The following is a 26,231-nucleotide window of genomic DNA, read 5'->3' as shown; positions in this document are numbered from 1 at the left end:
CTGAATAGACAAAGCAATCTTTAGAAAAAAGAACAAAGTTGGAGGCATAACACTTCCTGATTTCAAACTGTATTACAAAGCTATAGTAATAAAAAGAGTATGGTATTGGCACAAAAGCAGACGTAGATCAATGGAAAAGAAGAGAGATCCCAGAAATAAACTCATCTTTATATGATCAATTAATTCATGACAAGCCACCAAAAAAACACAACAGGAAAAGAACAGTCTCTTCAATAAATGGTTCTGGGAAAACTGGATATCCACAAGCAAAAGAATGAAACTGGACCCCTATCTTACACCATACACAAAAGTCATCTCAAAATGGATTAAAGACTTGAACATGAGACTTGAAACCATTCAACTCTAGAAGAAAACATACAGGGTAAGCTCCTTGACATTCTCTTGGCAATGAGTTTTTTTGGATTTTACACCAAAGCAAAGACCAAAAAAAAAAAGCAAAAATAACCAAGTGAGACTACATGAAACTAAAAAGCTTTTGCACAGCAAAGGAAACCATCAATAAAATGAAAAGGTAACCTACAGAATGGGAGAAAATGTTTGCAAACCACGTATCCAACAAGGAGTTAATATCCAAAATATACAAGGAACTCATGCAATTCAATAGAAAAAAACCCAAATAATCCAAATAAAAATGGGCAAAGGACCTGAATAGACATTTTTTCAAAAAAGATATACAAATAATCCACAGGTACATAAAAAGATGCTCAACATCACTAATCATCAGGGAAATGCAAATCAAAACCACAATAAACTATTGCATCACACCTATTAAGATGTCTGTTATCAAAAAGATAAGAAATAAATGCCAGTAAGAATGTGGAGAAAAGGAAACCCCTGTGCACTGTTGGTGGGAATGTAAATTGGTGCAACTACTATGGAAAATAGTATGGAGTTTCCCCAGGAAATTAAAAATAGAATTACCATACGTTCCTGTAATCCCACTTCTAGGTATATATCCAAAGGAATGAAATCATTATCTCAAAGAGATATCTTCTCTCCCATGTTCACTGCAGTATTATTCACGATAGCCAAGGTATGAAAACAACCTAAGTGTCCATCGAAGGACGAATGGATAAAGAAAATGTGGTATATACATACAACGGAATACTATTCAGCCTTTAAAAAGGGGGAAACCCTGACATTTGTGACACCATAGATGAAGCTGGGCAGCATTATGCTAAGTGAAATAAGCCAGTCAGAGAAAGATAAATACTGCATAGTATCACATATATGTGGAATCTGAAAAAAATAAAGTCAAACTCAGAAACAGAGAGTAAAGTGGTGGTTGCCAAGAACTGGGGGTGAGGGAAATGGGGAGTGGTTGGTAAACGGTACAAACTTTGAGCTATAAGAAGAATAAAGGCTGAGGATCTACTATATAACATGATGGCTATCATTGATAATATTGCATTGTATAGTTGAAATTTGCCAACAGAGTAGAATTTAAGTGTTTTCACCCCCAAAAAAGGAAAATATGTGAAACAATGGATGTGTTAATTAACTCAATTGTAGGAATCCTTTCACAAAAAAGAAACAAAAAAGAAATTCATGAGTCCCAAGATTGAGAATCTGAGTGTAAGACTATAAACTGCTCCACTAGTGCTTAAGTTCCTTGAAAGCAAGGACTTCTTTTTGTTCAACTCTGTATCCCTGGCATCTAGAAAACATCTGGCACGTAGTAGGTGCTTAATCAGTACTCATTGAAAGAATGAATAAAATGAATGAGACAAAAAGCATATCAAGTCCCAGGCAGGATTAAAAAATACAAAAATAAAAAACACCCAGACACAACTGTAGAACACCACAGACCAAGAGAAATTTTAAAGTCTCAGAGAGAAAAACCAGATTACCTATGAGGGAACGTCAATTAGACTGATGCACTTTTTTAGAGCAACTGGAAGGCAATTAATTAATATCTTCAAAGTGTTGAGGGAAAACAATTTATAATCTAGAGCTATATATCCAGCTAAATTATTATTTAAGAGTAAAGAAGAAATAGCGTTTTCAAACATACATAGCCCCTCACTTCAGCAAAAGGAAATGAATTCACGAAGGGGAGTCAGGTGCAAGATTCAACAGTGAGCAAAGAAACTGGTAAAACACCTTAGTAAATTTAAACAGGCACTAATTGCAAGTAATAACAACAACAACAGTAACTGTGGGGTTGAATGCATGATAGGACTAAACGATAGACAGCAGTGATTTTAAAGGTGGGGAAGTTCGAGAGAAGTTAAAGTGTTTTTCTGATTGACTGACTTGGGACTTTTTAGCAAAATCTGCTAATAGAGCATTTATATCAAAATTTGGAGAATAAAATGTAAAAATAATAGAAATAACTTCCACACCTGAAGGGTGGAAGTGGGGAAAAGCAGGAAAAAATACAACTGGATCAGACCAACAGAATGCAGTGCTCCCTGAGAGTATGCATAATAATGCTCACAGACTGCTGATGGGCAAAGAGACTGGAACAACATTTCTGGAAAGCAATTTAACCATAGCTACCAAGAGCCAGAAAAGTTTTCATTGCTCTTTAATTTGACATCTTGGAGTTTATCCTAAGAAGGAAAAACCAAAGATGTGGGGAAATATTTATACAGATAGATGTTCATTGTACCATTCTTTATACGGGGCAAAAATTGAAAATAGCCTAATGTCCAACATTATTTGAGTTTTAAACTATCCAGTTATAATTTTGTGCTCAGTGTATATTTAGTAAACTAGCAGAATAACAATGATATAATTTTTTTTTTTGAGGAAGATTGGGCCTGTGCTAACGTCTGTTGCCAATCTTCCTCTTTTTCTTTTTTTCCTCCCCAAAGCCCTAGTAGACAGTTGTTATGTCATAGTTGTACATCCTTCTAGTTGCTCTATGTGGGATGCCGCCTCAGCATGACTTGATGAGTGGTGAGTAGGTCTGTGCCCAGGATCCGAACCGGTGAACCCCGGGCCGCCAAAGTGGAACACGCAAACTTGACCACTATGCCGCCAGGCCGGCCCCACTATGATACGACTTTAAGTGAAAAAAAGCAGAATAATAAAAATAGTTGACATTTACTGAGTGTTAAGTATGAGTGGGTCATTTTTCTGAGCCTTTACCCGTATTGATCCCTTTAATTCTCATTACAACCCTCTGAGGTTGATACTATTATGTTCTTCATTTCATAGGTGAGGAGACTAAGGCTAAGTAACCTGCCCAGCTCTGGCACTAGTCAGTGGTGGAGCTCCGACTCACAGCAGTCAACAGTGCTTGAGCTCTGTATCCCTGTGCTATCCTCTCTAGACTCATAAAGCTGTACACAGGATAAGCCCAATAGTGTGTGTGCGTGTGTGTGTGTGTGAGCAAAGTATACCTCAACTTTCAGTGTAAATAGCGGTTATAGCTAAGTGGTGGGATCATGGATGATTTTCAATGTCCTAACACTTTCTCTATTTTCATAACTTTCTTCACTGAGAATGGTTACTCTTATAATCACACAACACTTCCTGTTTAGGATAGAGTGATCAATCCGACAGCCCTTCTCTACTATTCCAGTAGGATGTTAGCCTCCCCGGTATACCACAGAATTATACTCAAGGGTAAACCAGTAGAAGGATAATCTAACATGGTGATCCTTAAACTTCTTTGCGTTGTGAAGATCTTGAGAATCTAGTGGAAGCTGGGTACCTGCTCCACCAAATGCATAGGCGTCTACAATTGCAGGAGATTCGCATATCCCCGGTAGCCAATTGTAGACCCAAAGTCTCTGCCTTCGGGTTAGGAATGAACCAGGTTAAGGTGCCTCACTTATCCAGCAGCTTCAACTACCTAGACCACTGTGGAGAACAAGGAAGAAAACATTTCCCATGTTTCTCTCTCCGACTAAGGTGTCTTTGTGTTATTGGCATCCTTGCTCACGTCCTCGCCCCTGCCCCTGTCCCTACTCTTGGGTGTCTGGGTACTGGAGGGACCAAAGTAGCAGAAATTTAAATCTATAAATATAAAAACTGTGGCCCTGGTGGTGGGGCCATGGTCATATGACATGTGAGAAGGGTGTAGTAGCTCAGGTGAGGGGACCAAAGAGAATGGGCCCAATGAAAATGATATTTGGATCCCCATTGCCTTAGAGTAGATATAGAGGGAAGACAAGGGATGTAGCGAAAGACGAGCTACTTTATTTTGCCTAATATATTCCTGATGAGAGATAAAGGCTTATATTTATATTATATAGCTAGAAAAGTCTAAACATGAAAATACAAAGGATCATCACCACTTTGGAAGAACAGATTTTAGTCCAAATATAAATGAAGGTATAGGTCCTTTTCCATTAGGCTGGAGGAGAAAGATGCAGAAATCAGAGGGGGTGTGGTATGTGAATCCAAGGTTGGAGAAACCTTGGAAGAAAAACTGCCCAGGTTTTCAATTTTGCACAGTTCCAAATAGATGCTGCAACGGAAGACGCTTCATGCTCAGCCTGCTGGTGTGTTAGGTGCAACTATATTTCTGAGCAGACAGATGCGTTGTTATAAAGTTCATGCACTGCTACAGCTCATTTACTTTATTTCTTGGGATTCCCCACAGGTCCTCACCCAAAGCACATAATTCAACAAGCTCAGTTTTCTGGCTTCCTAATCCACAGAAAATTAGAAGGAGAAAGGGTTTTGAACCAGGCCCACTAACAGTAACCAATTAACAGCTAAGAGAAGAAAGAAGTACTTAAAAAAAAAAAAAAAGGTTAGAAAACACATATAGCATAGCAGTATGTGCCATGCAGCAACGGGACAAAGCTCTTAAGCCCCGAGAGTCTTCATCATAATACTTATTTCACAGCCCAGGATACAATAATTTATATTCATCATAGTCACCATTTGCCGTAAAGAATGTATTAAATTATATTCAACAGGGGAAAGGAGTACACAATGCATTCTAAGGTATTTTTTTTTAAACCAGAACTGAATAAAATAAAATTTAAAAATTGTCCCTTAAAAGGCAGCCCTTGACTATTTGAAGATCTAACTTCTCTGGAATATCCTCTTCCCTTACAAAGACAGAAAGTAAATGAGGCATCATAGGATTGTTCTGGGAGATTTCACAGATCAAATATCAAACTGAAGTACTCTACCTGTGGTGGATATACTAATCAACATGCATCTAAAAATTAATATGATGGATTAACTCATCAGAAACTCTTGAGGAAACATCATCAACAAAATTCACACAAACCTGTCTGGGTGAGGAGTTGAAATAAGAGTAGAAATAAGTAGCCATTCACAAAGAATGAGGCAGGGAGGCAGGTTTCTGTTCCCTGAGCTCTGCATGGAAGGTAGTACCCAGAGCAATGCAGATTTCTATATGAAACTTTTCTTAACCCAGTCTTATGCACAAGGAAACACATAGAACATAGAATTTAAGAATTTAGAGAAAACTATGAAAGTCATCTACTTCCACATCATCATTAGATGATGAAATCAGCACCCAAGCCCAAGTCACACAGTGGATGGAGCACTACAGAATCCCCAGTCTTGACTCCCATTGTGTCCTGTTTGCTCCGCCCCTCTACAACACTGTCGGTCTCCATTATGTCACACTGAGAATCACTGGGCAAGGGGTAGACAGAGTACCCTAGTCTCTTCCTCCTTCATTCTCAAGTTCAATTGAGGCCAATTAAGGCCAATTCCCAGTGGCCTTAACAAGAATATTGTTATTGGGAAGAGTCTGGAAAGGACCTCTCTCATTTGGGTTTTCCCAACCCAACCTTCTCCCCACGAGTCAGTCAGTCAATAGAACACTGCTGAGCCCTACTCTATACCCAGGATTACCAAGGAGAAAAAGAGGCAGCGTCCTGCCTCCAGGAGCTTCCCTGAAGCATGAAAAAGTGTTCAGTAAAGAAGATTATTGCGACAGGCATTCAGGGAAGAACAAAGGAGAGATCACTGCTGCCCCAGCCATGGGCAAAGCTTCTTAGTGTGGATATGAGCTTTGAAGGTGAGTAGGACTTAATTTGTCCTCAAGCATAAAGCCCAGATTCCTTATGGCAAGCAAGGCCTTTTACTCCTGGCCTCAGTCTATCTCCTAAGCCTCATTTCTCCATGTGAGCCCTTATATTCTGTGCTCACTGGAACCAACCAAGGCTCTCCCAACGGAGCAAGCTCTTTCTCCCCCTGGATCACTGCAAAGTGTGCTCTTTTTATCCCAGACAGCCTCCCTCACCTTCCCTCCACCTGCTCAATCTTACTTCTCCTTCAAGTCAGATGATGCCTCCAGGAAAATTTCTTCCAGGCTCCAGCTTCCCAGCTGCATTAAATGCCTCTTATCTGTGCTCCTGAAGGGCCCATGCAAAACCTCATTATAAGAATGAAGCCTGAGGAGGAGGAACCACATCTATGAAGTCGGAAGAGCTGGGATGAAGAAGTGGGGAAAAGGGGGAGTGGAGGGAGACTCGTTTGACTCAAGTGGAAGATGTCCTTTGGATAAGGAAAGTAATGCCAAGTTTTTCAGATTTTATATGGCAAAATGTATGGCAAAGAGACTGAACCTACTTAGTTAGGGAGCCACAGGGCACAGGGATTTTGCACCAAAGTTTGAGCAATCAGAGATTAGGTGGCACAATCCCGAAGAACAGACCCCAAATGGAATCAGGTATCACGAAGAAGGAGAAAGAGAAATACTCAGGATCAAACCACCAACCAGCCTTGTGATTTTGTACAATTAAATACCCTCTATTTAAAATGAGGATAATAATATCTCCTTCATAAATTGTTGTGAGGATTAAATTAAACAATGTGGCACAAGAAGATGCTCACTGCCTGGGAGCATTACTAATATTAACATTCTCTAATCCAGAAAGACACTGAGTGTTATTTGTGGGAGTGCCACGTTTGAAATGAGATCCAGAGACACTCAGCGGGGCGTGTTGGAGATAGGGAAGAAATATAGGCCAAGGGAAGAGAAAAGTGATGAGAAACAGAAAGAGAATTGCAAGGAAAAAAGAACACATCACTTTAAAACCTTCACAACAAAATTTACCCTCTCTTTATGTTCCCGTCTGGTGTTACATTTTGCGGTACAGAAGCAATAACTTCCACTGCTTTATAGTACACTCACAATAAATGGTTCCTAAGCTTGGTTTACGACCTGAGTGAAGTGCAGGCATTTAATCATTCCCAGCAGCTGTTTAAGGTTCCGTGTATCACCGTTCAGCAGCGATTATCTAGGAACCATATTTAAAGGGCAGGAGAGCTGGTGGCTGGTTAGAGAGCTGAGATTCAGGGCTCAGGGGTGGGGGGTTTCCTTCTCAGCTCTACAGTATCCTCCTTGTAAAGGGGTCAAAAGATGCTTCCCAGCTTATTGAGAACTGGGGAAAGCAGTTAATAGCCCAGAAGAGCTTCAGATTGTGCAGGAAAAGGCCCAATAACTTGCAACGCACTCATTCAGGAAGTCAGCTATGCTCATAAGAAACTCTAACAGTGTTCGCAGCATATGGGCAACATCATGATTAAAAATCGCCCTTTCTCTGTGCCCTCTTTTACTGACACTGGCCTTTGAAAGAGCAGACAAAGGTCGTGCCCCCACTACAGCATGATTTCAGGTCCAGTTATTGAGAGCAAACTCAGCGTTGGCTGCTTTATCCCGGCCATGCTCTGAGAAGGAGGAAGTTATTCTTAGACCCTCGAATTTCTAGCCATAGTAATGAGTGTCATGTCTTTTAAACTCCTGCGTTTATAAGTGGGAATTTGGGAGGAGCAGCTAGCCTGGAAAGATATACTGTCAATAAAAGCTTGTGCTCCAGTCCTCACGGCCCCTCCCACCGCAAGCCCGCCCTGCCTTTCTAACAATGTTGCAGGAGCCGTGTGACGTCTGACATCCTCCCGCGGGGCGGCCACCCAATTAGGCAGGGATATTCATGGCTGTGTTATCTCAGAGCCGAAGCCCACTGCTCTCTCTTCCATTCAATCCATGTGGGAGACGGCTTCTAACAGGCAGGCTTTAAGGGCCTGAGCTCAATAGAACAGGGGTGTTGACAGTGGCCAGAAAGCAGCCGAGCCCCGGACTAAGTGGAATGCGAGGGTGAGCTCTGACGAATGTCTGATAAGGAATTTTTGGGGAGGAAGAAGGAGATTTAAAAGAAACATTCAGAGAACTGTTTGGCTGACCCACTGACAAGTCATATACTCATCCAGCGGGTTGAGGAAGTGACATAAACTCTCCTAACTTCATTCCCTCATCAATCAACAGCTTTTTAGGAGCACAAAACGGAGATACATTCTATTTTATAAGATCTTCCAACTGAATGAGAAATCGTATCTTGGGCATTTTAGACTCTGAATTAGGTGGAAGTGGGAAAACCACCTGAATTATAGAAGAAAATGGTTCTCTCCGCGTCAGACCCCTTCCTGATCTAGCACCTCATTTATCTCACAGCTCTGCCGAGCACCTATTACTATTAGCCAACAGTGAGGAAATAGAGGGCCAGAGGAGTTACACATCTTGCCAAGGTCACAGAGCTGGGAAGCTGCAGGGCTGGGGTTCTGTTTGCCAAATGACAATCTGCATATGAAAACTCACTTTAATGCAAGGAATGGGTAGGCAAAGGTGATGCCTTCCATCAGTATCTCAAATCAGGCCCCTATTAGCACCACTTTTTGCAACACATGCCAAGCAATATCTAGATTCCTTTGTTGGGCTGGAACTTTTAAAAATCAAAGTTTTTGTTACCATTATTATTGTCAAATAATTAGGGCAGAGATTGGATAGGATTTTCTACATTTGGTTGGCCAGGCTGCTGTGAGATTGGAGTAGGTGGCAACAGGATTTGCCTGTTAAGCTGTGTATGAGGTCCTTTCCAAATCTTTTGAGACCTTGAGTGACTGGTGGAGGCTTGCTTACTGATACCTCACTGAGAGCCATCTTGAATGTCCGATTTAGTGGCCCCCAAATTTGGCAAGCAAGTTCTAGTGGTGAGCTGTGCAACATGGTATTTGAACTGTGGAATTAGATCTGTGATCCAGCCTGTTTTAGCCACTTACCAGCTGTGTGACCTTGGATAGATTACCTAACTTCTCTGAGCCTCAATTTCATCATCTGCAAAATATGGATATTAATAGTACCTAAGAGCATTACAGCCTGCCACGTGGTAAGCCCTTGGTAAACACTCAACATTATTTGTTTTTGTGGTTGTAATAACTCTCCTTCTTTTCAGTTCATTTTTGCTCAATCCCAAGCTCATAACAATTGGAAAACTGATTACTACCAGAGCGATTCCAGGAATATATTTGTAGGAAGGACATTTTCCTAAACATTTTCTTGAACCTCTCTCAATAGGCCTTGGAATTTGGGGACAAGGGTTACCTCATGGCCTTGGTGAGAAGCATAAAATCCACCTGGCCTGCCTCGTCTCGTCTTGCCTCACCGATATTCCGCATTGACACATTACAGATCTGTCTTCTCTCGTGCCACAAATTCTTACACTGAGAACAGTCAAACTAATGAGACATAGACCCCCTGCCAGTTACAGAAAGCTCTTTTATGCTCCTGCAAACGCTAAAGGGGAACCTCAATCAGCTGGCTTAGTTATAGTGTGAAGAGTTATACCCCACCTACTGCCTCGGGGTTTTAATCAGAAGTCGGAACCTAGTTACAGCTCATCCCCCACTGCCGAATCACACTACAGAGCTGTCGGGACATCTGCCACGTCAGCCCTTTGGAGGTCGCCACAGGTCAGCAATAACTGTGACTTCTGAAGGAGATGCTATCTCCAGCGTATCCATCAAATAAATTACTGCGCGGCGTGAGAGGATGAGGGGCAGCTGAACGCCTTCTCAGGAAAAACCAGGGAGGGGAAGGGCACCTGCACCCCGGAACAGACAGCTCCCAGGTTGTTCTCTTCATTATCAAGTAAATACGACAGTGTCCTTGCTTTCAGAATTGTGAAGGCAAGAAGGTCAAGTACCCCAGTAACATTCATCACCTGCCACTTAGTGCCTGGAGGCACTGGGGCGACTGGTGTGAGATGCTATTCTGGGACATGAGCTCAGAAGGGGAACGCTGCCTTCGGACCCTCAGGACCTCACACAGAGTTGGGTCACTGTAGCCGTTCAGCGTGTTGACTGAGGGCCTGAAGGATGAGCAAGGCTTGGATTCATCCCACTGAAGAACAAGTCTTGTCTAGTGATCAGACCCTATCCATTTTCTTCTTTGCTCAAAATGAAGCTATGAGTCCCTCTCCACTTCCTTTCTTCCCACTCATATCAGGGACTAGACAGGCCCTCCACATTGAGCCTCCGGAATCATCTCAACTCCTGGTGCACCCAGCTTCTGATGCACATTCCTCTGTGTCTGACTCCCATTTGAATGCACAAGGAATGGCTTTATTGTTTACACTGAGCCTCCTTGGGCCTCTTGGCTAGAAGAGGGAGCTGAGGAGACAGTGTGAAAACTCTGAATTTGGACCCTGGGGCCACTTCACGACTTAGCAACATACCAGTGATTCAGATTTTGATTGTAAGAGGCTTTGGAAACTCTGAGTTCAGTGTAGGAATGAGACTATAGCTAGGGCTTAGTGGAAAAGCATAGTCCTTACGTCAGACAGAGTAGGGAAGACTCCCATCTCTGTTATATATTACCTATATACATAACATAGATCCATGAGGGACTATGGTAGGGATTAGAAATTATATGTATGAAACACTTAGGACAAAGGCGTTTAACAAAGGGTGGTTATTGACATTGGTGTTGGGACATTTCTAGATACTCCCCATCAGGGTTTCTCAAAGTGGGCTCCAGCTCCCCTAAGGGCTTTGGAAATATGAAGGTGGTCCTTTTGGTTGTCTCAATGCCTGGGAGAGGGGAAGCCTAACATTCCACAATGCTGGACACAATCCTACACATTAAGAACCTAGCAGCTCAAAATGCTAATGGTGCTCCTTTGAGAATCACTGCTCCCACACCTCAGATCCTCTCTACCGGGACTCATCACACTCATCACACACTGGTCCACCACCAAGAAATACACCTACAGCCTTTTGGAAAGTGCATGGATATGCTGAAATGTCTAATCACTCAGGGGCTGAGCAATGGCTCCAGATATCTTTGGAATGAGCTTGGAATTGGAAGCCCTGAGTCTAAGTTTTTCCATTGATGAGTCATACAGTTCCTTGATTAGAAAGTGTCTTCTCCTCGACCTCTTCTTTGTCATCTGTCACTTAGTGATCCTGAAACTCCCCCAATGGTTATGAGTATTAAATCAGAAAGTGTACATGGAATTGCTTGGGAACCATAAGGTCCTATGCAGCTGTGGTAGGATGTGGATGTACAGTATTATGTGCTGTAATATAATTGACTAGGAGCCAACTTAAGGCTCTTCCCTTGAAAAATCTAGTGGGCCTGAGCAGTGCTGTGTGAGCCATATTGGAGCCTGAGACACAAGGAAAAATCCATAATTCTTATCCTGCCTTCTTTAAAATTTTGATATTTTTTCATCAAGAATTTTTTGCATTAACTTTGATTTTAAAAAAAATTTTGTGACAATATTATTTACTTTGATTATTGAGTGTTTTGGTGCCCCCTTAAATTTTGCACCCCAGGCAAATGCCCCACTCCCTAGCCCTTGTCCTAGCCCTGGGTCTGAGGCCTTGGCTCAGGCTCCCTTATCTTCAATCCAGTTGGTTGTTCTTCCGTCCAAACCTTTTGTCACTTGTTCTGTATGGTGGAGAGAGAGAGCCTACTGTATTCGTTGCCTTCTCATAATATTGAAGGCAGTAATCAAGTTGTTCATCAGCCCCCTGTTCTCTCTGCTAAATTACCCTAACTTAGCTCTTCTTTAGAGTGCCTCAGCTGCCTTTAAGAACCAACTTTTCAACTAATTTTCAACCTAGCTGCTGATTCTGAGCTTTTAATTGTGAGAAGCGAACAATACACTGACAAAAAATGTCCAGTGTAATTTTATATATTATGATTTGCCAGGCATTTCCAATTATTTCCTCCCATTAAAGTACTCAGGACCAGCTGATCTATACATGGCACTAATGGATACTATTGGGGTCTATTGTGGGGCTTTTATTATCTAGACACCCAAATGCTTTTCTTATATCCTGAGAATATAATAAACACAATAGGTAGGGGCACTAAGACCAAATGATTTCTCAGAGCCTCCCAGCCACAATTGAGCTACCGTAGAGGCCTTTGGAGCATGGTGACTTGGGGTCTCACTTGCATTTTTTATAGTTTTCCAGGTGGGGGAAAGTTGGTAATGGCATCAAATCCCGCTGCCCTGAGAAAGTACATCTTGTGACCCAGTAGCCTCAATATTTGCCTAATTTGAGTTTTTTCTTAAGAAACAACTGTCATTTATTGAACACTAACTAGTGCTAACCTATGATCATTGTCACCCCCATTTTACAGGCGAGAAACTGAGGGTAATAAGAATTTAAGCAACTTGCTCAGAATCACATGGCTGGTCAGGAGGCAGCTTGCATTTGAAGCCGGTCATCTGGCTTCAGAGTTTGTGCATTTAATCACTATTCTATTCTGCATCTTGGACACCAACAAGTAGGGCAATTGGGGTTGATCCTGCAACAGCTCCACGTGCCAGATATTATACCCATTTCCACTTGAGGAAAAGGAGACTCCAAAAAGTGAAATAACTTGACCAAGTTTAACTCTTTTTGTAACTGAGTGAAATCTAGAAAAAATAGACATGCTCCTCTATGCTCACAGTTCCTTCTCCATGGGAAGGGCATGCACGGACAAATCAGGCTGTAGGACAAGATGTAAAAATGCAACTCAGAAAGAAATAAGAAATAGATTTCTCTTGTATCAGATCTTCAGGGGCAAATTGTGAATTCTTGCCAATGCCAATATGAGGGTAGGTGAGAAAGATCAAAATGCTCATCCAGCAACAGTGTCCCCTTAGGTCTCCATTACATAGCAAGCTGGTGAGCTGAAATGTGAACTCTCCTGACCCTGAAAGGGCCAGCTGCATTTTATGAATGAATATGTGGGTGCTGATTTACTCTAACTCATTTCAGTTCAGCCTGGCTGCCTCAGAAAATACAGACGTCAGACAGCTCTGCTCAGGCCCCATCTCTGGAGGAGGCCGGTTTCTGCTCCCATAGCCTGGAGCACTTCTGTGCCTCAGCTGACACCCCTAACCCCAGCAGAGAGAGCCCTACATGCACCTCTGGAGGACAGTGCTTCCCATCGCTCACTGTTCTGTGCTTTTGTTCATGGTGTCTGGGTCTAGATGAATGAGATTTACATAGTCTTAATAAATATTAATAACCATTTTAATCTCAGTAAACCTTTCATATGAGACATTCAAATCACTTCCCAGTCATCTCAGGCTCCCAACGAGAGGGAAGTAATCACTTTGCAAAGCCGTGCCAACTCTTCCAGGTCCTTCGGGCCCCATTTAGGCTGGGTCTATGTGACAGGGAACATGTTTCGGGAGAAAACAAACAAGTGCCAAGGACAGGCATGTAGGCAGATCGCACCCATCAGCCCACCTCTATTTTCAAATATTGTACTTCTGCCTCTCCTTTAATTTATTTACCATCTGTGCCCTATTATTTTTGTAGTGGGATGTTTTATAATATTAGTGATAATACTAGAAGCCAATATTTATTGAGTGCTTACCATGTACCAAACAATGAGCTGTGTACCTTAAATGCATTATTTTATTCAATCCTCCCAACTATATTATCAGATAGACATCGTTACTATCCCCACCTTCCAGATGAGAAAAGCGAGTCTCAGAGAGGTTGCTTGTCTCAGGTCATATAACCAGTAAATCACATGACAATATCTGGGTTCAGACTGAGGTTTGTTTGCTTCTAATGATCTTTGGCTGTCAATGAGATAGCCTTATCATTCACCTTCTTTTTGAAACCAAAATATTTGGAACAAATAGTATAGTACAGTTTGAAAAAAATTGCCTCAAGTAGACCCAGCCTTGGGGGAGATGGGGAAGAGAAGAGAGATATTACTTCAGAAAGCCTAGTGAATTAGGAGCCTATAAAGTGAATTTTAAAATCTCTTTCCATCAATAGGATTGGGCTGAATGAGTTTCATATTCATGACCCATTAGAGCTGGAATGTATCTCATAGATTACCTGGTTCAAGCTTCCTATTTTACACATGAGGAAACTGAGGAACAGAGACATGAGGTAATTGGTTCAAGGATACATAATCATAAACATTTGGATTATTCCCTTGGAGATTTGTTTCTTCTTACTATTACTATTTGCTATTACTTCTTAATTCTTTTTGAGATATATGCATACTAAATGCTAACACAAAATAAGACATTTTGTTATAATTTATTTCTTTATGTGTAAATCACTACTTACTGGAGTTCCATGAATCAATCTTAGCAGATGGAAGTTCTAGAACACTTACAACAACTATGCATGAATGAAGTCAGCATGATTACTCTCCAGAATCATCAAAATTTTTTCCTGTTCCCAAATCCAAAATGTTAATGTGCCATTCTCAAAAGGACAGCTGTTCCCTCTAGTTTAAGACTGATGCCCTGTGTTGACGGTTTGTGTGTCTCAGAAAGAATTCTCCTACGGTAGACGAAAGTTAGCTGTTTATGTGTTTGCACAATTGTTGGACAGTAGGCTCTTTGCTGGCAGGGACCTTGTGTTTTCATCATTGTCCTCAGTGCCTTAGTACAAGCCCTGGCACAAAGTCTATACTCATCAAATGTTTGTTGAGTGAATGATGGATGGGTGATTGTAAAGACCTGCAAATCTTTCTCATCAGCAGAACATTGTAATGAGAGGTTCATCATTAATGCTTAGGGAATAACAGAGCAGAAGCTTGGAAAGGCAGCCCAGGCTCAGGTGCAGACTTGACCAAACTCTAGACTGATAGTGTTAAAACATTCAAATATCTTTCAGGGTTAGATTGCCCTGCCTCAATTCATTAACCAGAAAATAGCCAGTAGTCACTAAGATCTCCTACACTATCATCATTTTTAAGAGAAGGAGTAGTGACAGGAGGTAGTGAAGGGGCACTCTAGAAATTCCTTTTAATGATACTGGGGGAGGGGTTCTTTACCATACTTTTTAACTTAAACCTACGTCTCTCCAAGTAACACAAAAATTTCAATGATGATAGCTCTGTGAAAGCTCAAGCCAGAGGCGAAGCTTTGGAGACTGCTGCATTCATTCTTTCTCACTCAGCATTTATTGGATAGAGTGCCACGTGCCAAAGAGACAAACATGAAAAAGACAGTCTCGTGCCCTCGAGGAACTTGCGGTCTTGGGAAGAGGGTTAAGAAAGAGCATACAAGTAAACACATGGTTATAATAAAGCTGGGTTAAGACAACTTGCTCTCAAGTCAGACTACCAGAGCTCAACTCCTACTCCATATTTTACTAGTTGTGTGACATTGAGTGAATTACTTAACTTCTCAAAGCCTGTGTCATCAAATATAAGATATGGGTAATAATAATACCTGTCATGCAAAGTTCTTGGGGGGTTAAATGAGATGATATATATAAATGCTTAGCAGAGTATGTGGTGAGTGTTCAAAAATATTGGCTATGATAACAGTGGTTCTTACACTCCTTTGTAAATGCTTTAGTGCAAATATGAACAGAGGGGGGACACCTAACTAAAAAGGGTTGGAGTGAGGGGTAGATGAAGACTAACTTCCTGAAGAACAATAAAGATAGGTATGAATCAGTAGGCAGATTGCGTCCAGGATGGTTGAAATTAGGATAAGAAGTGGTTGGTCTCTCCTTTAGGTGTCTGATGGGACAAGTCCAAAGGCTTAGAGGCATGTAAAAATCTCAGCTATTCAAGGCAAGGCTTGTACTTCCAACCAGCTGGACCAGAGAAAAAGAAGGGCAGAGGGTAAAGCAGAGATGCAGAAGTAAGATCATCAAGGGCCTCACTTTACTTTAAAGGCCTTGCAGGTCACTGAAGAATTTTAATTAGGGGAGTGAAGTAACAGAATTTTGGAAGGGTCACTCTGGCCATGGTGTAGACTACAGTGGGCCTGAAGAGACTAGACCAGTGGCAGGATGCCACTTAGGAGGCTGTTGCAGCAATGCAGGTGAGAAATGATGAGAACCTAAACTAAGGGATTCGCAGTGGGAGCAAAGGGGAGTGCAGGAGATTTGAGAGGTTTTCAAGAAGAAAGGGGCAGGACTTGGCAATTAATTGGATGTGAGGGACAAAGGCAAGGAGCAGTGTCGGATGACACCCAGATTTCTGGCTCAAGAGATGGGATAGATGCAAGAGTAAGTGTAGTGGGGAAGATGATACATTTAGTTTGGGACACGTTGAGTTTGTGGTTCTTTATAGACTTTCAGGGAGAGATGTCTAGCAGGGATTTGGATAGAAAAATCTGGAACTCAAAAGAAATAGAGGATATTAAAGTCATGGAGAGGATCCAAGAAATTATTTTATGTGTTGAAAACACTTGATTTCAAGCCATCTACTGAATCCATTTTTGTTGTTGTTGTTAAAGATGAGAACGCTAAAGACAGAATATATGGTTCTTCCAGAAGACTAGCTTTCAATTTTATTAAAATAAACAACTCACTTTGATGAATAGAATAATGACTTGTAAGGTCTAACACTATGATTCTGTTGTTCTAAAACACTGCTGTGAATCTGGACTTGCCTTTTGATAACAGTAAACTTGTGGCCTTAAAACTTCCTTTGTGGGATGTATAATATATATATATTTTTAAATGAAAACCCACTATCTATAAAGCCATACAGCCCCAAACATGCAGTCACTATGCTCATGAAAAAGAAAGAACAAGTAAAGACACTATCTACATTTACCTACTCTGATCCCAGTTGGCTGCAAACAGCAGAAGGATCTTCCTGCCGTAGTGATCGCGGTTTTCCAGCACTCCGGGGAACCCATCGATGAGAGCCCTCTTAATGCCGGGATCATCGGCCTTGAAGTTTTTGAACATGTCCAGGTTGAGCTGGCGGTACTGGAAGTACTGGGCCAGGAGTCTAAAGGCATCTGCTTGGTGAAACTTCCTGGCTCGGAGAAATCTCAGGATGAAGGCATCATCTGTACGTAAAAATCCAATGTCAGGCCTGGTAATGATCATGTCCCTGACTTGCTGAATATCCTGATGTAAAACATCTGGGTTTTCATTCAGTTCCAGGCGAGCTTTCTCTATAGTCTCTGGACTGAGTCCAGCCTGTAAATGGGTCATCTTGGCCAAATCTCCCTTCCAAGTGCTTAATTTCTGATATTTGGGAAAAAGAAGGACTGGTCCCATTCACGTGATGGTCTGCTGAAATCGGGGCCCATTCAACAGTTTTTTACTACCAAGCAGCCACTGAAACAGACAAGCAGAGGGTCTTCTTTCTGTTCCCGGGAAGCAGTAGGACATTCAGGTCCTATGTGGTGGTAGCCATCCAAAAGAGAAGCAAAGCCGAGGCCACTGCTCACTGCAAAACGAATGCACACAGAGAAACAAAACAGAGATGATACAAAGAAAGTCTGGACAAGTTAACTGGAATTTAGATAGAAAAGTATTATATTATGCTCTGGGTCTGATTAGATTAGGTATCTAAAAAATAAAGGGTAAATTATCCTTAAAATGGGATATTGAGCATAATCTTATTGCTGACAACTTGAATACATCATATGCAAGTATTTGAAATATGTTTGGAAACATTTTAGTTACAATGAATAGTTAATGTAATAGTATATGGTCAGATTAGTAACAGATTGCTCTTTTATTAATTACCCTAAGTAACAGTAAGAAGAAAGATCCTTCTGTTACAGCATGCTTTATGGAGCTATTCACAAGACTAGATATGGCAGAGAAATTATGGCTGCTGTACAATTTATTGCTTCCCATTAGCCTGTCTTCTCAAGTAGAAGTACCTTTCACAGAATACTCCCTCTCCCACCTTTTTTTAAGGCAGCCGTTTGCAACTTAACAATAAAAAGGGATTGTTAAAGGTCACCCCATTCTAACCTCACAGGTACCTAATTACTCATAATTGAACAAACAACAGTGGGAGTTGGGGAGGGCTGGAAACTTGACCTTGAATAATCAAACTGAACAGCAATGGGAAAGGATGCTCATGTGTGGACATTTACAAGCAGTTGTATTATTTGCCTTTGTTACCTTTCTGCAGGAAAGCCAAAGGGACTTGAAACTCTTCGTTGCCTCTCTACCTAACCCAATATCCATACAGGCTTAAAAATCATTTGCTTTATGTAACTTTTCTGTTGTCTTGAGATATTATTTTACTAATGATAATGATCGAGTGTTTTAATCCCCTCAGACACATCCCTTAAGATTTCTCTACCTAAATCGTAGACAAACACCCATGTTATTGGCATCTTTCTCATTTTATATATAAATGTTTAAGCTCTCTCAGACATTGGTTTGGTCTAACCTGGAAATTCCAAATATCAGAAGACATACTCATTGTAAATAAACTTGGAGGCATGTATTTTTTCCCTAGCTTTCCTAGGTCAACAGTATCTGCAATAAGATGGAAAATATTTACTCCCAACCTAATTATTATTGGTAATGCTTTATCATACAAAATAATTTAAAAAGATTCTTCTGCTTAGTTTAGGACTAGTAGTAATTTCTTAAGGGAGACAATCAACTCACATATTTCTGCTTTATATTGTCTTTGTAAAAGAGGAGAGATGAAGGACAGTTCAAGTAATTGGTATTCGTTTTCAAGATAATGGAATAATAAAAATTTTATTTATAGAATGTTGGCTTTGTGAAATAATTTGTAAGAAAATAGCATTTAGCTCTGCGATGTATGAAAACAAGAAACAGAACAGAGTCTTGATTCTCACTGATTATAAGGACTTAGAATAGTCAAGGAAAATAGTACTATGAACTATTCCCAGGATTGGAAGAAAACTTCAAAATCCATCTAGATCAACGCCCATGTGATGTTAAAATTTCCTTTCTAATAGCCTCACCATACTCCTTCAAAAATTTGCCTTGTTTAGTGTCTCCCTCTTCCAATTCATCCCTATACCACTGCAATCTATCTTTGCTCTCACCAACCAATGACCAAGATGATTGTATAATTTATTATCCAAATTTAGACACTAGGAGGTGCTAATAATAATAATAATGCTGGAACAACAGGCATAAACAGGGACAGTTCCAAACAAACCCAGACAGATGACCCTACTAGTGAATGACCTTTCTGTTGCTACATCCACTGGACAAATTTCAGTACGTGTTATGGATGACCTCTATCAGTATTTGATATTGATGACTTTATCCTTCTTAAAACTCTCTTTCCCATTCTCCAACTCTCTTTTCTGTGACTAGACACATTATTTCTCTACTAGCCTTCTGTCGGTTCCTGCTCAGTCTTCTCTTTCTGTGCTCACTGCTTCAATGTGCTGTTTTCAGGATCCTGCCCCATGATTTGACCACCTACATGTGGATAACTTCAGTCCATTGCTCTCTCCTGATCTTCAGACTATATATCCAACTGCCTACTGAACACCTCCACTTAAGTGTCCCATAGACACCACAAGCTCAATATGCTCAAAACTAAACTAATCACAGTCCCTCATCCTGAATTTGCTTCTCCACCTCCATCTCTTAGTGACTGACATCATCTTCTGTGTGGTTTCCCACGCTAGAAACTGGGAGTCAACTATTATTCCACCCTCTCCCTTACCATAATATTTCTCAAATCTGCCCAATTTTTTTCCATCCATTTTCACTGTCTTTGTTTAGGCCACATCATCCCGTCTCTGTTTAGTCCTGCAACATTCTCCTTGCTGCCAACCTTGTCTTTTTCCAGTCTATTCTCTGTATTACAATTGAAATCTTCTCATGTCACTCCTTGATTGACATTGATCAATAGCCACCAATGGTCCCAGGATAAAGTACAAAACTACATAACACGGTCTCCAAGACCCTTCATCATCTGATCCCAATCGGTCTCTCCAGATTCACCATCTGGTCATGCAGCCACACTGAGCCACTTGCAATTTCTTCTCACTTCTGTGGGCCTTGGCAAAGGATGCTCTCTCTGCCTACAATGACCACTGATTAACTCCTTTTCGTCCTTCAGGAGTCATCCTGGAGATTATTTTCTCTAGAAAACCTTGCCTGACCTTCAGACATCATGGGTAGCTCCACAGCCCTGGCCATACCACATTTTATTGCCATTTTCCTCTCTCCCTCTTTACTCTGAACTCCTCACAGACAAGAGCTGGATCTCATTCATTTGTGTGTCCCCAATACAGTGTCTGGCACAAAGATAACGAGCTCCATGAGCAGAGAGACGTTGTTGTGTTCATTGCCTATCCTTAGTGCCTAGAACAGTGTCTGCCATGGAGTAGGGGCTCCATAAATATATATATAGAATAAATGAATGAAGAAAGTAGTCGAAATGTTGTTTCAGTGAGTGAGGGGTTTCTCCTACTGTTTGGGTACCTCTAGGACAGTTTCCTTTAAATGAAGGCTTGCAGCTGACTTTTAATTTCCTCCCTCATCTACAAAGTATTTTTTTCCTAGGAGAACTTGGCCTAGGCACATTGTACTTCAGATCATCAACTCCTTGAAGTATGCTGGGCGATGTTCACAGTTCCAAGCCATGGCACAGGGTGCTTCAAGCACAAGGCACAACAGTAGCTTGTCCCCTACAGAAGGTTTAAAGCAGCTGGGAGCGAGTTACTTACCTTACAGTTCAGGGAACTCAACAACGTTTCCTAGATAAATTACTATAGGTTCAAGGGGAGAGTTGAGGTTGCATTTTTCATGGCTCACTTCCACACACAGCTATGCCTCCAATCTATAATATCTGAAATAAATTTGCTTCAATCTATATCTTTATTCTGTGCTCAGCATACAGTGGAAGCTTCTCGGGAGCACACTCAAGCCAGGGTCACTGGGTTTCATACTTAAGATGAAATAGCTATTTTCCATTAAAGGCAAATCCTTCATTTCAGAAGTCTGAATAGACGTGCACTTAAATAACACCTTCAACTGATAATATTTAAGGCACTAAAAATGCTATGCTCTTCAAGAATGTTCTCCAGGATGTAGCATTTTCAATTGACTGTAATCTTTTGTTCAATCTTGGTTCTCATTCAACTTTTCTGAACTGGTCAGACAAGTATAAAAAGATACATTGGACTTGGTATCACGTGGAGAAGTAGGAGTGGTTTTCTGTCCTGGTGGTATTCATGATAACAATAGCTTTAATTTATTATTTATTCTAACAATGTTTATTATGTCCTAGGCACTTACATATTCTCCTTTTATCTATTACATTATTTAATCCTTAGAAAAACTGTATGAAATGAGTATATTATTGTCCCCATTTTTCAGATGAGGAAACTGAGGCATAGAGAGGTTAAATGACTTTCCCAAGGTTACACAGCTCCTAAAAAGCAGAAACTGAATTCAGGCCCAAGTAATCTTTCTCCAGTCTCCTGCTCTTTACTACTATGCTGTTCTGCTCCTTATGTGTCGCAGAGAGGTTCTAATATTTACTACTTAAGACCTATCTGACCTTCAGCAAGTCACCTTCACTCTCGAACCTCCCTCTTTTCCCCTCGAATCCCTACCAGATTTACCGTTCTGTAAAACTAAATATGCCTAAGGGGTTAACAGACATTCTTAGGTAACCTAATATCATACCTTACAGATGTCCACTTACCACCTTGCCTTCGTTTCTTCATTGGAAGATGACTGAAGCTTTTTAAAATCTAGCTGTCTATGCCTTTTCCATCTATCACAAATTTTTGCCCTTCCTTTGTCTATTTTTCTTTGGCTAAAATACCAGATCAAAGACACTGCCATTCTATGTGAGGAGTTGATACTTTCCCTGCTTAGCAGAGTGCCAAGCATGACCTGGGCATTGAAATATGCTTAATAACCAAAAAGGGCATTTTAGGCAGGTTCACATGAGCCTCAAAAACCATCTTTTCCATTTCTGGTTGGGTGCCCAATGAATTTTTATTTAGAGATTGTTCCAAATACACAGAGAGTAACTCACCACATCCTCTGGGGAGACCAGGGTAGAAACTAACTTCCTCTTCTAACCCATGCTTTTCCTAATGAACTAGAAATTATTTTTGTATAAGGGAGAGGAAAGAAGAGTCTCCTTATCATGATATTTGAAATCATGGCATCCATAGATTCCAGATTCACACTTCATCTCAAGTTTCCACGAAAAAAATCTACTTGTATATTTCTTCATACAGAATCCAGTCTTCAGAAGGTGTATTTGCACACACCCTCATATTTATGAACCAAGGAGTCTAGGTGGAAAAATCATTTCATAAAGTATAATAATTCAAATGAAATCTATTTTTGGTTATTTTATAATTTATTATTCTCATTTATTTCATTATCTGCAGAAACACATTAAATATAATGGGAAATACTCAGAATAATAATAGCAATGTCCTGCCTAAAAATATGTACGTGTGTGTATTATTTCAATGCATTTTACATCGATTATCTTTTTTCATTATTAACAATGATCATGCCATAGGTAGAAGAAAGATAATTCCCTGGGAGATGCTGAGGATCATGTGGAATAATGAGGGTGAGTGCTTGGAAATGAAAAGCTCCATTTCACATTTACTGTAATATTTTTGTTGATATCATAATTTTGTTGTCTCCAGGTAAATAAAAGAATATTGAGGACCAAAATAGCTAAGCACCTGGCTTAAAGTTAGATAATGAGCTAGTGTTAAAGTTGGAGGAAAAAACAAACAAATATTCGTTAAGTACTTATTATGTGCCTGCGGCTTTGATGTTCTATGATCTAATCTCCACACCAAAGCTTAAAGCTAGGTTATTACTTGTTAGATGAAAGGATAAATTTGAGATGTAGATAGATTAAGTAGAGCTGGAAGAACAAAGATTTGCACCCAAGCCTGCCTGACCCAAAGCGTGTGTTCTGTCAACCCCCCTGCCCTGCCTCTCGGAGTAGGTGGTTTCCATTCTCCACCCTGGGTACCACTGCCCTCGCAATCACTCACTCACACAGCAGGCGCACACCCACACCCCATCAGTTCTAGGGAATATCATTTAAAAGATGCTGTAAAATTGGCCAAATTGGGGGAGAAAAGAGTATATTGTTGTCATGACCAGAAAGATAAAATCTATGAGGCCTAAATGTGTGAGATATAAGAACATCGATACTAATGAACAATATCTCAAATATGTATTGCTTCTAGGTGTTCTTGGTCATACAAAGAACAATTTTAAGTACACACAAATTTAAGTTCATACAAATATAAAATGAGAAACTATACCCATATTTGTCTTGTGGGCTTCTCTTAGAAGAAAAAAGATAAAAAATGAATCTCAGTGATAAAATTTTCCACAGGAAAGTCTAATCACCTACTGATACCTCAGCCATCAGTAGGTGTGAAAGTTGTGTTTCCAGATTTTAGATCCATATTGAGTAAGGTTAACCCTTATTGCTCTTCACCTTTCTAAAATCTCAGTGCAAATTTTTTAAGTGAATGTGTAATTTCCCCCGGAAATGTCAAAAGCAATATCTATACTGAATGAAATAAAAATAGATGCTGCTGATACATCGAGACCAAAATTGAAAATCCCAGTGAGCAAAAATCTTTTAAGTATGACTCTATTTGAAATCTTTCCTGAAAGATGATATGCTCCCTTACTGCCAGTGGAGCCTACATTGAAATCTCAGAGGTTGGTTGATTACAACATTCTCTGGTGCTGACCGGAAAGGAGTCTTCTCTCCAAATGATGCATTTGAGGCTGACCACTGGGGCTTGTAGGACGTCTCTGCATACGTACTGGCAAAGGAACATAAGCCCTGTGAGTAACAAAGTGGCCCCCAACTCATTGACTTTCTATCAAACATTAGCCAACTTGCAGATATGAACTAGCCATACCAGGGGCAGGGAGAGTAGTCTGGAAGGATAAAGGGAAGACCTTTAATCATCTGCAAGTGTAGCATGACCAGAATTTAGCTCCTGGCTCACAGTCAACTTTCCATCACCTGGAGCTCAGTCATCACCCAGGGCTTGCCCTTGCCACATAAATATTCATCGTGTAGACTCCCTTGGCTCCCTTTAAAATAGCAACTAAGCACGCAGTCATCTGCTCCCGTTTGCTCTTGCTCTTAAGAAAGATTAAAAGGAAATTGGAATGAGTTCCAACAGAGCAGGGAAACTGAGAACTTCAACCCCAAATAGATGCCAGATCAGAATTAGAATAGCCTGGGACTCAGAGGAGGTAGACCTATTTGACAGAAGATTGTGTCCTAAGTTCTAGGACACTCTATAAAACTTTTATTCTTTTAGTTTGCTTTAGAACAAATAATGCAAGTTGAAGGGAAAGACAACTTGTAAGGAAGGCATGGGATTTTTCTGCCTCTTCATTGTGTTAGGTAGGAAAGTTTTTAATTGAAGTAACATTTACCTCTCTGTTTTAAATAAAGACAATGTATAGGGGGAAAAATGTATTGAGACAGCAAATTAGACTGGAATGTTTTTCTATGCCATTAAGCTATCCCCATAAGAAGTCATTGGCAGTCAATGCCCCAATTTAAAAAACAGAATAGTTGTGCTTCTTAGAAGTATCAGTGGGAGAGGAAGCAAAAAAAACTCTTGGAAGAGTCTAAGAATAGACTCTTTTTGAGGAAGAGCATCTGGAAGCATGTCAGAGAGGCAGGGTTCACCCAAAGATGGCCATTAAATCCACTCGCCTCTCTTTTCCACTCTGTTTTTCCCAGCACGTCTCTGTGACTGGGACCTTTCTTCTGGATGTGATCAGGCAGACGACGGCAGCAGCGGTAACTGTCTGATGAAAGTGAGGCATAGCAGGGTGAGTATGGGTGAGGTGGGAGGAAAGGGCTATTTGTCTAATTTTCTCCACAACTAGAGCTATGATTTCTGAGCTCTTATTGCCTCAGAACTTGAGAGTTTTTATTTTGTTTTAGTATGAGTGCCATTATTTAAGAATCAGACATAAAGGTGGGAATGTTGAAAAAGAAGGAAACTGTTCTTTGTCTTTGCTTCTCAAAGTATGGTCCATGGATCGGCAGTATCAGCAGCACCTGGGAACTTGTTAGGAATACAGAATGTCAGGACCCACCCAGACCTGCTGAATGGATAGCAGAATCCCCAGGCAACTTGTATGCACATTAATGTTTGCGAAGCGCTAATCTAGAGGATTTGAAATGAATCCGAGGTTGAGAAGGTAAGTTAATTGCCCGTGAAGTCAAAGCTCACAGTGTCTGTGGACAGCAGTGCTACATTGCCCAAGAGGAGCGTAAAAGCACCCCCAATGTCTTCATTCCTTTTGGAGCACGAGCACTCAAAATAGCTTATCAGATCACCCCATTAATTGTTCTCACACATGCTTGCATGCTCTATATATCAACCAAAAGCAATGAAGAAAGGAACGAGGGAGAAAGCAAGAGAAAGTGAGAGAGAGGGAGGGATAAAGGGAAGGAGGAAGAGAAAAAGGAAAGAGAAAAATCTCACATGTTTTGTTTATTTTGTTTTATTTTGACCACATGTTAGACTAGAGGCCTTTTACTTCGAGCCCCCAGTTGCCTGTCATTTGAGCCCTCAACTGCCATTCACAAGCCCACAGCTTCCCTCCTACTTCCTGCAAAATAATGAACACTGAAGACACTATGTACTTGACACACATAAAGGTATGAAACTTCCTTTCTTTTGAGCAGTAATAGAAGCTGAATTGATGTGGTGTTATTTTAAGGAGAAGAGATAGAGAAAGAGATCTGCACAATATCTACAAATGGGAGATAATGGCTTTACAAAAGGATCCAGGAAACAAGAGTGGATCATCTCAAAAACATAAGGGGAAATTCCTGCTTGTTCAGAAGTAAGGAAGAAGAAAAGCTCATAAAAAATTAGCCTTCCACACAGAAAACTTTCTCTGATACTCCTTGCTACCTGATAACAGGTCTGTAAAGAGAGAGAGCATAGGGTTACCTGACCAGAGAAGGTATGATAAAGGATGTAGGAGGCAGCAGAAGTAGTAAAGAAGCATGAACTTATTTACTGAATAAGTGAAAGTGTTTTTGGGGGAAAGGGAGTGACCAGTTGATTTCCACATCCATGAAGAATCAAACCAAAGAACATCAACTTCCCTGAAGCTAAGGAAAACTTGGATTGGAAATTAAATTCAGTTTTCTCTAGAGAGATATAACACTTGGGGCTGATGTTAGAGGTTGCAGTAAGTCACACTGTGGATCTTCTCCTGAAACAACTTTATTC

At 40.7% G+C, this 26,231-nt stretch overlaps 1 protein-coding gene across 1 annotated transcript in view; it reads right to left on the bottom strand.

The window, feature by feature from the left end:
* CLVS1 (clavesin 1) overlaps nucleotides 1-17,256 on the bottom strand; it is a 165,667-nt gene extending 148,411 nt beyond the window's left edge. Inside the window, exon 1 of the mRNA XM_058528767.1 lies at nucleotides 16,802-17,256. Within this exon, the coding sequence (XP_058384750.1) occupies nucleotides 16,802-17,256 (455 nt within the window). The remainder of the gene's footprint in view (nucleotides 1-16,801) is intronic.
* Nucleotides 17,257-26,231: the final 8,975 nt, after the last annotated feature.

Source organism: Diceros bicornis, chromosome 33 (genome assembly GCF_020826845.1).
Source record: "Diceros bicornis minor isolate mBicDic1 chromosome 33, mDicBic1.mat.cur, whole genome shotgun sequence".
In the NCBI taxonomy this organism is placed as follows: domain Eukaryota; kingdom Metazoa; phylum Chordata; class Mammalia; order Perissodactyla; family Rhinocerotidae; genus Diceros; species Diceros bicornis.
Note: the sequence above shows the minus strand (reverse complement) of the source record. Positions and strands in the feature narration are given on the sequence as shown.